The 14,925-nt window shown below is 41.5% G+C and overlaps 1 protein-coding gene across 1 annotated transcript in view; it reads left to right on the plus strand.

Moving 5' to 3' along the window:
- Positions 1-7,799: 7,799 nt before the first annotated feature.
- Snx2 (sorting nexin 2) overlaps positions 7,800-14,925 on the plus strand; it is a 39,993-nt gene continuing 32,867 nt past the window's right edge. The window contains exon 1 of the mRNA XM_051201180.1: positions 7,800-7,968. Coding sequence (XP_051057137.1) covers positions 7,861-7,968 — 108 coding nt within the window. The 5' untranslated portion in view covers positions 7,800-7,860. The remainder of the gene's footprint in view (positions 7,969-14,925) is intronic.

The following is a 14,925-nucleotide window of genomic DNA, read 5'->3' on the forward strand; positions in this document are numbered from 1 at the left end:
CCACAGCAAACACAGATATGCAAGAATCTCTGTGTTGCTCACTTGATTCCTTCAGATTTGGAAAGGGGGGGGAAGCTTATTCAGGAGTAAACCTAACAAATGAGGTGAATGTTTTCCAAAATGAAAACTTTAAAGTTGACAGGATCACTACAAGCCTAACCACTTGAGTTCTATCCCCACAGAACCCAGGTGAAAAAGCTGGATGTGGTAGCACTAATCTATAATCCCAGCATTCCTACACTTTGAGATGGCAGTCAGAGGCAGGAGAATCCCCTGCAAGATTGCAGGTCAGCTAGCCTGGAGTGTGCAGAAGGGCAGAAACAATCAGAGTCTCTGCCTCAGCAAAGTGGAAGGAGAGGGTCAGATCCCTCAAAGTGTCTTATGACTTACCTCCACACATACCCACCCTCACATGTGTGCACATATACACAGAAACAGACAGACAGACAGAGGAGACACGGAGAAATAATAATACAAAGAAAAATGAAAAGCTTAGGGTGAATGTACAACACCAGTACTTAGCAGATACAGACAGGAAGGTTAGGAGTTCAAAGTCATCCTCTACTACATACTGAACTGTCAAAGCCAAGCTAGGAATGATGGTTTGAATGAGAAATATCCCTCATAGGCTTATGTATTTGAATACCTGGTCCCCAGTTTGTAGTGCTGTTTGAGGATGTGAAGGAACATCTCTGGAGCCACACTATGATCCTGTCTTTTGCAATGTAATTTCACAAGCCCCTGAAATTATATACATGGCTTCTGCAAAGACATTTACACTTGTCTCTTTCTTAAGAAGCCCATAGTCATACATAAATGTGTACTATCCTTTTCCTGAGCATTGTCTTTCTATTCACCCTGTGCTTTAGTCAATGTTAAAAATCTCCTTTTAATAAACTTCAACTCTACATCATATTGGTTCATCCCAAAACATATTTCTGTAGCATCCAGGGATCCCAGCTTCCTTGCAGAGAGGTCTCTGAAATTCTCAGGCTTCTTCCAGTCAGATAGCATTTCATGGTGACAGTTTGAATAGGAATGGCATATATTTGAATTAGGGAGTGGTTCTACATGACAGGGATTAGGAGGTGTGGTGTTGGAGGAAGTATGTCCCTGGGGATGGGTTTTAAAGTATCAAAAGCTCAAGCCAGGCCCAGTGGCTCACTCTTTCTTCTCGATGTCTGACAACATAGATGTAGAACTTTCTCAGGTCCCTCTTCAATGCCATATATGCCTGTGGGGCATCATACTTCCTTCCACGATGACAGTGGACTAGACCTTTGAAATGTAAACCAGCCCCAGTTAAATGTTTCCCTTTATATGAGTTGCAGTGGTGGTGGTGGTGTCTCCTCACAGCAATAAAACCCTAAGATAGTCGTGTCTCTGGTTTCTTCCCCTACTGCTTCCCACACAGGTTATTCTTCACAGAACTGACTATTTCTTAATGAGTATTTGGGCTGCAATTCAGGCATACCCATGATCTATTCTGCAAAATGCCATAGAGTGGTTTGGGAACAGATGGAAAGATGTCACGTCAGGAAAGTAATATGAAACTAATGGGAGAGCAGGATGTAAGAAGGTGTAATGCAGGGTCATGTAAGAGGCATATCTTTGTTCCCTTTCTATTGTAATAAGACACCATGACCAAGGCAACTTATAGAAGAAAGAGTTTATTGGCACTAACAGTTTCAGAAGGTGAGTCCATAACCATCACAGCAGGGAGCATGGCAGCAGACAGGTAGGCCTGGCATCGAATCAGTAACCAAGAGCTTGCATGCTGAGACAACAATGATGAGACCAGGTGGAGGGAGCTACCTGGGAATAACAAGGGCTTTTGAAACCTCAAAGCTCACCCCCAGTGACACATTGGCTCTAACAAGGCCACACCTAATTCTTTCCACACAGTTTCATCAACTGGGGGACCAAACGTTCAAATATAGGAGCACAAGATGGCCATTCTCCTTCAAACTACCCACAAGGTACAACCTCAGCCCAGCACTTGGGAGATGGAGCTGGTACGGACAGTGTCACAGTCCTATGCTGTCACCCATAGCCTGAGGAGTTCCTTTCATCTTTTGGGGGACTTTGATTCAAGTAAAGTTATATCTTGGCTTTGCCCCACATAAAATGATTTTAGGATGAGCCAGTTTGAAGCAGAATTGGAGTTTATTAAAGGAATATATATCCCATATATATATATATATTTCATTTAATATATGTTACATATTATAACACACATATAATATATAATGATATATAAAGGAATTCCTTTAATATACGTATGTATGTATGTATGTATGTATGTATGTATGTATGTATACAAGGTCCCACTCTGTAGCCCATAGTTCTTAGGCACAACAGTTAATAGAAAGGCAATCAGGAAGAAAGTAAGGCACATTCAAGAATGTGGGTGTGGGCTTCTCAAACTGAGAGTTCTAAGAAAATGTTGCTATATACAGTAGCTATATGCATTGTGGCTTCTGAAGCTATACCTGAAAAATTGCTAAATGAGATCATTGGGGTGGGATTCCAATGCACTGCGTAGGATCCAGTAGATAAAATAAAGCCCTAGGTCTCAAGGGCTTAGCTTCAGTGAAGACGTTTTTACTGCAAACAAGGGTTTTATCTTGTTTACGAGAAAGGGAAAGGTCATGTGCCATCATACTTGGCTTATTTGTTTTCTGTCATAAAATCAACTTCTGCTCAATCTAAAACTGTCTTATGGAATGGCATGTTGCCTGATTTTGGAAATGAAAATAAAGCCAACTAGCATTTTTAAGATGGTGTTTTACAAACAAGTTCCAGGCCAGCAAAGGCTACACAGTAAGACCATATCTCAAAAAAATAACCCCAAAGGTTGGGGTGTAGCTTGGTTGGTAGTAGTTGCCTAGCATGTTAGAGGTCCAAGACTCTAGCCCCAGAACTATATAACCTGAGCATTAAAAGATGGAAGCAGGGGGATGAGAAATTCAAGATTACCTTAACCACATATAGTCAATTTGAGTCCTACTGGACTATAGAAGAAATCCAAATGTAACAAACAACAAACAACACAAACAAAATACCAAATTGAAAAGGGAAACAGCCATGCCTTATAGCCTATCTTGAACCTTCCCTAATCAGCTAGATTACTAACATATAGCAGCCTCAAGGTAGGATGAAGCAGTAGCTTCACTATTCTCCTAAACCCATCTCCTCTAAATTTAGAGATGCCTCCCAAAATCTACACAAGCAATCTGAGCCAAAATTGGCTTTGTGATGACAGACAGAAAAAGGGCTAAATGAAAAAGAAATAAGCCAGGGACATGTTTAATCCAGCACTCAGGAGGCTGAAGCAAGAGAACTGTCAGTTCCAGATCCCCCTCAAATTAAGGGGGCGGGTAGGAAGACACACAAAAACAAAACAGAAAAGAAGGAAAAGTGGAGGAGAAGGAAAGGAGAAATCAGACAAGAAAGGAGGTAGAAGCAGGAAGATCACAGGCGCTAAAGGATAGTGGAGTTACTCCTAAAAACACTAGAGGGAAGGTGGGAGGGAGGGAGGGAGGGAGGGAGGGAGGGAGGGAGGGAGGGAGGGAGGGAGGGAGGAACGGAGAGAGGGAAGGGTGGCAGGGAAGGAAAAGTAGATTGGCTCCTGGTTTCCTGCATTGGATCTAAGTTCATTGTCTAACAATCTTGAAGAATAACCATAATAGGAGAGGAAGTAATTGAAGCGTGGAAAAGTAAAGAAAACTCTTGCAGCCAGGCAGAGCCTGGAAAAGAGTGGCATTTTGGACCACTGGCTCTTTTATATTTTGGTTTGATCAAGCAAGGAGTGTGGATGAGCCCTAGCAGCCATTTTGAATGCATGGTGGTGGTGGAGTGAGTATTCTGATTGGTTGAGAACCAGGTGGAAGAAAGCAAACGCAGAAAAAAAACGGCCAAAGAAAATGCCCTAACAAAAAAAGTTTGTTGGTGGGAAGAAGAGCCAGGAAGTGGGAAGAAGGATGCTGGTGGTTAGCTGACATCTTGCTGAGTCAAGGCCTTTGTGGATTTTAGCTCCAGAGTTTCCTGCTTGTGCAGATTTCATTGTATAACTTCAGTGTTCTTAGAAGTTGCCAGGATATGTAGATATTTTTGCTTTCCTAGGGCGTATAACCCTGACTCACTAGCTAGCTATAACAGTTATTTTATTCCTAATTCCTATTAGAAGAACCCAAAGCAAATCATCTCAAACTTGGTGTTGACAGAACAATAGAAAACTCATGGATTGGTTAATGTTACTTATTTCAGTTTACCCTTTTTCTTGTGTGTGAGCATTGAGGCAGAGAGCTATTATCTTACTTATCCTTTGGACACCTGATTAAACAGTTTGGTTTTAGTGTAGGGCAAGTTGATGTGAATGACTCTACTTTTGATTGTGCTTGATTTGTTTGTTATACTGGAGATAATGTTGCTGTTGCTATGATCAGGGCTAAGTTGGGGGAATGGAATCTACTGCTGGCCTGGGTGGAGATCTAATATTTCCGGATTCCTAAAACACAAGTGTTACCCAGTTGGGTCTATCAGTCACTTGGCTAAAAGATCATTCTTCTGGAAAGCAGATTTTTCTAATACTCAATAAGGAAATGGGGGGGGGGACAATCATTCCTTTAGGGAGACACTGTATTTTCCTTTCACAGAATTCCAACCTTCTGTGCAGTTACTACAGGGCCAGCACCAGGATGTTTTAAGATGGCCCCATGAAAATGGCATACATTTCACATTTTCTTCTTTTCTTTCTTTTTCATTTTGATGCTGGTCAGAGGCCAATATGCTTTCTCTGGTACTTTGAGCTTTTCCACTATTTCTCTGAAGCCATGTGGCTACTTACTCCATGAACCTCTGTGCTTAACTCTGTCTCTCTTCTCCAGGCAGCTGCTAAAAGTTACAGCTTGCCTGCTTTGAAGGTTTTTTGTTTTGTTTTGATTGTTGTTTTTAATACTCTAAAGTTGTCCTGGGGCTTTTTTTTTTTTTTTTTTTTTTTTTTTTTGTCTGTGTCTGTTCTTCAATCTTTTTATTAATGAGACTTATAACCCTAAAGGAAGTCAATTTACCTGGTAACACATGTCATGATAGGACTCATAGTTACAGCCAAATCCAGGGCCTTGCACATGCTAGGCAAACGCTCTAACACTATTCCCATCCTAACTTCTACCCTGGTCTGTTCCAATCTAGTATAAAGTTCAATCCAAGGCAATGTTTTCCTGGAATTTTTATTTAACAAAACTCTGTGTGCAGGAAACAGGCTTGCCAGAACTTTATTATATGGTCATTCCTGACTATGAAAGAAGAGGAAAAGTTCTCTTTTTTCTTTGATTGCTTTAGACAGAGTTTGTCTGTATAGTCCCAGCTGTCCTGGAACTGGCTTTGTAGACCAGGCTGGCCTCAAACTCAAGAGAGCCACCTGCCTTTGCTTCTTGAATGCTAGGATTAAAGGTATGCACTTATATGCTTAGGTTTGAGTTCTATTTATTCTTGTTTGCTGTAATGCATTGGCTACTCTTCCAGAGGATCCAGGTTCAAGTCCCAGCACTCATATGGCAGCTCACAACTGTCTGTAACTCCAGTTCGAGAGTGGCCAACACCTTCTGGTTCTCTGTGGGCATACATAATGCACAGACATTCATACAGGCAAAACATCCACACACCTGAAATAAAATAATTTTAAAAGGAAAAGAAATATCTTAAAAATAACAACAACAACAACAGAACCCAGCCCAAAACAAATTCTCAGGCTGGGCATGGTAGGGGCATGCCTTTAATCCCAGGACTTGGAAGGTTGAAGCAGATGGATTTCTAAGCTAACCTCACCTATCTACAGAGACTGAGTTCCAGGCCAGCCAAAGTTACACAGTGAGACTCTGCCTCAAAAAATTGAAAAAAAAAAAAAAAAAAGAGGATTCCTTCTCTGTGAAGATAAACATACAGAGATACAGAGATCATTAGCACATTAATGCCCACAGGATAAAACAATAACGTACATGTGTCTACAACATTCACCCCTCTTGTTCCCAGAAGGAGAGAGACGAGAGCTGTGGGTTAAGGAAACCAAAGCCACCCGATCAGTTCTCTAGGGAAATTAGTGGAGAAGAATGAAGCCAGCGTCCACAGCCATGGGGAAGAGTTGCCCCAGCTCCCTGTTGTCCGCTAGTATTTTTCATAATTGGCAGAATGGAGTTGGGAAAGCTCTGCTATTTGCAAGATCTGCTGTACAATGAAAATTTGAGACTCGCTGTTTGAAATTATTAAGACAATTGAGATGGTGACAGCAGAGTCAAACTTAGTTCAAGTCATTCTGAATGTGGGTCCTGTGTGGCTATGCAGGCGTCATACCGAGGCATAGAGCCATGAGCCATGATCATAGTGGCAAATGCCTGAAGAATTCTGAGCAGGAAAATGGGAACATTTGGGCAATAGGAAAAAAATGACAGAGACATAACGTAAGGGTTTTGTTTCTGGGCATTTTTGGATGGAAGAGGCAGGGGGCAAGAAGGGAAAGAACAAGGATTTTCTTGGTTTGATTTTTCAGGAGTTGGAGTGACTTCCATGACTCTCTTCATGGTGCCACTTCTTATGAGTCTATGGGGGACATTTTCATTTAAACCACCACAGGGCATGAGCCAGACAGAGCAAGCCCTGCTGCTGGAGTTCTTAAGCATGCTACACAGATAACCTCCCCTCAAACTTCAGTCTTTCTGATTTTGTTTAAAAATGTGGTGGTTAGGCACAGTGGCATGCATCTTTAATCACAACACTCAGAGGTAAAGGCAGGGAGGGAGATCCCTGTGGGTTTGAATCCAACCTGGTCAACATAGATAGTTCCAGGCCAGCCAGAGCTACATAGAGAGACCCTGTATGGAGAAGGGAAAAAAAGTGGGGGTGGGGGAAGATATTGCGTGGCTTTCTTGGCATATTGACACATAGCATGCAATTGAGGGCCATCCGGGCTTCACATTGACATAGCTTATAATCCAAAGGGGAGAAAAAGGCAAACCTTCCCCGAACGCTGAAATAAAATATTGTATAGTCAATGAAATTGCAGCAATGTACCAATCACTCACTCAGAGTCCAATTTTTACATTATGTCTGTATTTTGTGAGACAGGAGCTACTGTAGTCCAGGCTGGCCTTGAACTCCTTAAACTTCTGATCCTCCTGCTTCAACCTCCCAACTGCTGGAATTATACTCAGCTTTATACTGTGTGGTGCTAGTGACCGCACAGGGCTTTGTTCAGGCTAGGCAAGCACTCTGCTAATGAGGCTACATGCCCACCCTAGGACCTTTTGATTATGTAGGGATGTACTAACAGGTAGCTAGCTAGCTACTGGCCGTAAATAAAATGAAATTTTAAAAACGCTCAGTTTCTCACACTAGCCACATTTCAAGCGCCCAGTAATCTCGTGCAAACAGTACAGGAAGAGAACACTTCATGGTGTCAGAAGTTTCTTATGGACGACTCTGGCCACACTTGAGCTTGTTTATCCACCAATAATCATTCTTTCCCTGAATCTGTGTATAAGCCGTGCTCGAAGGCCGGTGTCTAAGCTCTTCTACTTCCTAGTCCTGTAGCAACAAGTGTAAGATTTTTAAGTCTGGTCAGCAAGCAGGAAGGAAGTAACTAAGTAAGGATGCCAAGACCCAAATGTGGTAGCAGGAGGGCGAGGCCGGATCAGAGCTCTGGGGCTCGCACTGCTCCAGTCGGGGGCGGAGCTTCGAGGGGGCGGGCCCAAGGGGCGGGCCCGGAGGCGGGCCAGCCAGCGGGTCGGCGCGCAGGCCCCGCCTTGCGTGCTCACGTGACAGGTCCGCGAGGCCCGGCTCTTGCAGTCGTCCAGGCCGGCGAAGATGGCGGCTGAGAGGGAGCCTCCTCCGCTGGGGGACGTGAAGCCCACCGACTTTGAGGAGCTGGAGGACGGGGAGGACCTGTTCACCAGCACTGTCTCCACCCTTGAGGTGAGACGGCCCCGCCGTGCAGGCCGCGTCGACGTCGGCGTCGCGCGCCACGCCGCCTTTCCCTGCCGCGACTTGTCCCTCCCCACTCCCGGGTTCGCCAGGCCAGGTCCGGTGACACCTGTGACGCCGGCCGCACCTCAGGTGCCTGTCAGGGGGGCCGGGGTTGGCCTGGGCGGCCAGCCGGCGGGACGGCAGCCTGCGGGCCTGGGGTGCGACTCCGTCCTCCGGGGGCCGGGACCCAGGGACGGGACCCAGCCGTGTGGCTCGCAAGCTCTCGGGCCTTCCGTGTCATTCGCGCCTCTTCCTCCAGGAAGGAGGGAGGCTTGTCCCGGCTTCCCCAGCACCTCCGCATCCCCCGGGGAGACGGGCCTGTTACTCTGCCCACCGGAGGGTGTGCCCTGCAAGGGGAGAGCCCTGAAGTCATGAAGTGGACGCTCAGTGGCCGAGGGTCCCCGGGGAGGTCTGGGTGCGCTTTTCACTGTAGTGTCTGTCCTTCATGGACTGTTAGTTCTCTTGGAGACAGGGACCTCCTTAAAAAAAAAAAAAAAATAGGTAAATGCATTTGAGTTAGTAGATGTTTCTTAAGGCGAGATCTCTTGCAGCCCAGGCTGGACTCGAACTCTGTGTAGCCGAGGATGGCATTGAACCTGTGATCTTCCTGCCTCTCCTCTTTCCAAGTGCTGAGATTAGCTGATGGGAGCCACCGCTTGGGTTTTAGACTTTTTAGGGGGGTATATTGTTTGGAAAATACAAAATCAAAGGATGCTATAATTCAAGAAACTTTCTCTTTTTCGTTTTTAGTTACTCAGGAGAGAAACAGAAACAGATCTCCACTCCTTTTTCCTCTTTTTTCGCATGGTCAGCGATCTCTGTAGCTGAGTGTTCCTGTTTTTGTCAAAGGAAACACATATATATGAGTTGAACAGTGTTGGCCTGCCTTTTTCTAGTCACATTTGAATTGCTTTACATTGGATGAGAGTGCATACAGCGGAAATCCTAATTTTAAGTCTGTAAGCCCTTTTCTCGGAAGATTGTTTACCTCAGATGTAGTTGTTGTTTTTAAACTACATGCAGTTATTGTGTACTTGTGTGTGTGAGTGCGGGCACTTGCTCAAGAAAATCAAAGGACAACTTTTGGGAGTTGGTTCTCTTCATCTCCCCTTGTCAGCAGCTTTACCAGCTGAGCATCTCACCTCCTCTCTCCTTTCTTATAAAGTTCTCTAGTGTAAGCTTTGTTTCCCCTGTTAAGTTCTGCACCAAATCAACTGGAACTAACTGTAAAACACCCTTATCTGAATTCCATTGACCTGAAACTGAAAACTTGAGGAAACACTCACCACTGACTGAATTCTACTAATTTTATCTGTAGTGGTGAAGCCAAACCCCACCTCCCCACAGATTTTAAATTCCTTGGATGGTGCCTTCAACCAAATCCTGAGTATTTGTAGCTTAATGCAGCAAATACTGGTTAAATTGTCAAAACCACTATCTCCTAAAATTAGTTAAAATTACTTTGCAGAATATATTTTTCTAGGTAGGGAGAGTTTGTATCTTTGTATACTTTGATATGTTTTATATAGCTTAATATGTGAACATGTCTGCAGAGACCTAAAACCTGCATTGTCTTTCCGAGTTAAAAAAAAAAAAACAAACAAAAACAAAACATAAAAACTGTAGGCTGCATCTCTGAATATAATGTTTGACCATTTTTTTTAAAGAAAGTCTGCAAAGTTTTATAAATATACTTACTTTGCTTAATACACTGAAAGTTGTAAGTAAAGTTGATATTTGGTTAAAATCTCATGGATTTTTAAGAAAATGGTGTGACTGAGATTTCTAGATATGTTTTAAAATTTTTCAGGTTAGCATACAAAGTTCATTTTCCCCCTCTTCAAAATGTTTGGGCACTGATTATGAGGGATCCTGTGTCATTACTTTTGCTTCTCTTTTACATAGTGCTTCCTACACTTTGAGAGCAAAAGAATCCACAGTATTCATGCACAAATGCCTGCACCTGACTGGAATTCTATATGTCTAACAAATGCTTTTTTTCTTTTGAAACCAGATCTCCCTTTGTAGCCTAGGCTGGCTTGGAACTCCTCTTGGCGGAGCCTGAGTGCTAACATTACAAACATGTACCACCACTCCTGGCTGTAGAGTGGCATTTTCCCTGTACTTAGGTTGAACATGTTGAGCAACATTCCCAGCCCCAGATCAGTGTCTTCGAATTGTAGATACAGTTTATTTAGAAGCCTATCGTTTGTCTGTTTGCTTTGAGACAGGCTTTCACTGTCTCAAAACTCAATGTATAGATCAGGGATTCAATATGTAGACCACACTGGCCTCGAATTCATAGAGAACCTCTTGCCTTTGCCTCCAGAGTCCTGGGATTAAAGGTGTGCCACCACCAGGCCTGGCCTATCAACCCATTTATTGACTGAGATGTTTGATTTTTTTTGTGTGTGTATGTGTTCTGTATATTCTGTCTGGTGTATAAAGATTTTTTTTTTCTGATTCTGTAGGCTGTGTCTTCACTCAGTTGCTTCCTTTGTTGTGCAGAAGGTTTTAAATTTTCTGAAATCCCATTTGTAAAGTTAGCATTGTTTCCTGAGTTAGTGGTGTCCTTTCCAGAAAATCCTTGTGCTGGTACTTCCCGTGTTTTTCCTCTAATAGTCTCAGCGCTTCAGTCTTGTATTGGGTCTTTAATGCATTGAGAGTCAGTTTTTGTTCTAGATGAGTAACAGATTCACTTTTGTTCTTTCATGTGTAGATAGCCAATTTTCCCAGTCTCACATGTTGAAAAGGTTGTCTTCAGTGGTATGTAGTTTAGACATCTTAGTTGAAAGTCTGGTGGCTAGGAGCTGGTGAGATGGTGTGTAAAGATACTTGCCATCAAGCCTGGTGACCCCAAGGCAGGAACCAAGGAGGGAACCAACTCCCTACACATTGTCCCTTGACCTCCATATTGGCGGCTCAATAAATGTAAATTAAAAAAAATATTAATCAGGAGGCTGTAGTTTCATGGGCCCTCTATTCTGTTCCATCTGTCTACATGCTTGTTTTGTGCTCTTACCATGTTTTGTAGCATAACTTGAAATCAGGTATGATTGCAACATTGCTCTTTTCTTGCTTTCCAGTCTGTGATGCTTCCATTTGAACCTCTTTGTTCTTTATATTTCTGTGAAGAATGTTACTGGGGTTTTATTAGGGGTTGCATTGTATCTGACGTTGCCTTTTGAAAGATAGATCATAATAGTACTTCTGTTGAAATTTGAGGTAAGCCATCTCATTTCTTAATGTCTTCAAATTTGTTTTTTTTTTTTTTTTTTTTTTTTTTTTTTTTTTTTTTTTTTTGTAGAGGTCCTTTACTTTCTTGGCTAGGTTTATTCTAAGATATGTTTACATTTACTTACTAATTTTTAGAGATTTTTGATGGGACTGTTTTTCTGATTTCTTGCTTAGCATGTTTGTTATTAATAAATAGGAAAACCACTGATTTTTGTCATCAGTTTATCCTGGCACATTACTAGAAGTATTTGTCAGAGCCAGAAATTTTCTGGTGGATTCTTTAGATAGGGTCTATTACATAAAAGCTTATCACCTGCAAATAAAGATAATTTGACTTCATTCCTATTTGTATTCATTTTATTTCATTCTCTTGACTTACTGCTCTAGCAGGAATGTTAGTGAATATCCTTGTTGTTTCTGATATTAGTGCAAATTATTTGAGTTTACCTCCATTTATCATGATGTTGGCTATAGGCGCATTGTATGTAACTTTTATTATGTTGAGATATATTCCTTCCATTATTAATCTCTTTTATCATGGATGATTTTGTCAAAAACCTTTTCTACATCTATTGAGTTAATCATGCGATTTCTTTCCTTGAATCCATTCATGCTATACACAGCATTTACTAATTTATATATTGAACCATCCCTGCTTGTCTGAAATGAAACTAACTTGATCTTATTTACTTTTTGTATATGAGGGTTTTAGAGTTTTTTTTTTGAGGGGGTGGCTGCATTCATGTATGTGTACTGAGTGTGGGTCATATGTTCAGAGGTCATAAGAAGGCATCTGGAGTAACTGTAGTTACAGGTAGTTGTGGGTTCTGGTGGAACCTAGGTTCCTCTGCAAGAACAACAAATGCTCATAGCCTCTGTCTGAGCCATCTCTCCAATCCTCAAATTACCTTTTCAGTGTGATTTTGAATTTGGTTTGCAATTATTTTACTGAGAATTTTTGTTTCTGTGTTCATCAGGGAGACTTGTCTATAATTTGTTGTTGTGTTTTTGTCTGGTTATACCACTAACATAACACCAGTGTCATAAGAAGTGTATGGAAGCATTCTTTCCTTCTCTATTTTATGGACTACTTTGTGAATAATTGTTGTTGATTCTTCTTAAAAGGTTGGTAGAATTCTGTAGTGAATACATCTGGGGCTGATTTCTTTTAGCTGGAAGATTTTTTTTTTTTCTTTTTTTGTTGCTGTCTAAATCTTGCTTGTTACAGACCTGGTTATGTTATTTATCTCTTCTTAGTTTTACAATCAGGTCATAGGCATCTAGAAATAAATTCCTCCTGATTTTCAATTTTAGTGGAATATAAGTTTTGTTTTGTGTTCCCTTGGGTTTTCAAGACAGGGTTCCTCTGTGTATCCTAGCTGTCCTGGAACTAGCTCTTTTAGACCAGGCTGGCCTTGAACTCACAGAGATCTGCCTGTCTCTGCCTCTGCCTCCCAAGTGCTGGGATTAAAGGCAAGTGTCACTACCGCCAGACTGGAATATAAATATTTTAAATTTAAAAAGTATTTATTTTTATTGTTTTTATGTGTATCTGTGTGGATGAGTGAACTCCATGTATGTGGGTTCATGTGGAGGCCAGGAAAGAACATGAGATCTCTTGGATCTAGAGTTACAGGTCTTATGTGCCACCTGATAATGGATTCTGGAATGGAACCTGGGTCCTCTGGAAGGGCAGAAAATGCTCTTATCTGCTGAGCTGTGGCTCTTAATGTATATCCTTATGATTTTTATGGCTAATCCTTTTCCGTTGTATTTGGGGTTGGGATGTATGCTACATACACGGTGACAAATTATGTAGGTCCTGGGAAATGGGTTTTGGGGCTTGCCTGAGAACCCCTTTACCTGTTGAGTCGTCTCATCAGCCCAGATTTTCTGACTTTCTTTTTTATTAATTTTTTTCAAAACAGGGTTTCCATATGTAGCCTTGGCTGTCCTGGAAATTGCTCTGTTGAGACCAGGCTGGCCTCAAACTTAGTCTGCCTGCTTTCTGAGTGCTAGGGTTAAAGGCATGCACCACCAATTTTGACTTTCATTAGTTTCTGTTGTAATTTCTACCTTTTCATCTCTAATTTTATTAATCTCTCTTGTTCTTTTAGTTGGCTAAATGTTAATCTTGGCTATCATTTCAAAGAATCAACTCTTCATTGATTTTTTTTTAATCTTCAAAATTTCCTGTTATTTATTTCTTGGATTTATTTATTTTCCAATCTGTTTTGGGATTTGCCTTGTTCTTGTTTTTCCAGGGTATTTAGGGTATGTGAGAATCCTCTCTCTCTCTCTTTTTTTTTTTTTTTATTGTATAGGCTCTGGTTGTTAGGAACTTTGCTCTTAGGACTGCTTTCATTACATCCCATAATTTAACATGTTCTTTACATTTTCATCCAGTTCTTAGAATTATTAAATTTCCATGTTTATTTCTTCAATGACCCATTTATCATTCAGTTGGGTGTTGTTTAATTCCCATGAGTTTATGTATTTTCTGTACTTTCTCTTGCTATTGATTTCTGCTTCATTACATTGTGGCCCAGGTTGGAAACAACAAAAAGCTATTCTAGTTTTCCCAATTTGTGTTCTAATAGGATCTATTCAAGAGAAAGTTCCATGGGTTACTACTGAAAAGCATGTATATTTTTTCCCCCCATGACAGGGTTTCTCTGTGTAACAGCCCTGGCTGTCCTGGCACTTGCTCTGTAGACCAGGCTGGCCTCAAACTCACAGAGATATACTTAAAAGTATGCACTACCACCCCCCCCCAGGCTTTATTTTTATTTTTTAAAGTAAGTGTGTGTGTGTGTGTGTGTGTGTGTGTGTGTGTGTGTGTGTGTGTATGCAGCTGCATATGCAACAATACAAACGTAGAGAGAGGTAAGTGAACAACTGCATGGAATTGGTTCTTTATTTCGTTTGTTTGTTGTTTATTTGTTTGTTTTGGTGGGATGACCTGTCTTATTGGTGAGACTAGGGTGTTAAGGTCACTACTACTGTGTTGAGGTTAATTTGGTCTTATATCTAGTGGTATTTGTTGTATGAATTGTATGCACCCATGTTCTGTGCATATGTTTGATCCTGGTGGATTGCTCCCTTGTCAGTATGAAGTGACTTTATCTTCTGGATTGACATCTGTTTTGTCATATGTTAACAGATTAACACGTATTTCCTGCTTTTCTTTCCTTGGAATGGTTTTCCAATTCTTTTACTTTAATATTTTATTTGTCTGATGGTGAAGCACATTTCTTGGAGGTAGCAAATAGATGGATCCTGCTTTGTTGTTCTTTATTTAATTTATTTATTTTAATGTGTATGGGTGTTTTCCACCTCATCCAAGCTTTGTGTCCACAGAGACTGGAAGAGATCATTGGATTTCTTGGAAGTGGAGCTACAGGTAGTTGTAAGCTACTTGATGATGTGGATGCAGGGAACTGAGCCCAGGTTCTCTGCAAGAGCAGCCAGTGCTCTTAACCATCAAGTCATCTTTCTACAGCCTTGATTTTTAAGCTTTAACAAAATTTGTATTTGTGTGTGTTTACCACAGACTTTGAGAATTGTATGGGTCAGTTGGATACTGGTCACAGTCATTTCTACCTGCTTCTTTTTTGTACCCGGCTTAAGAAATTATTTTATAACAATTGTATCTTGAAGGAGTAGACA

The sequence above is a fragment of the Phodopus roborovskii genome, unplaced genomic scaffold, assembly GCF_943737965.1.
Source record: "Phodopus roborovskii unplaced genomic scaffold, PHOROB, whole genome shotgun sequence".
Lineage (NCBI taxonomy): Eukaryota > Metazoa > Chordata > Mammalia > Rodentia > Cricetidae > Phodopus > Phodopus roborovskii.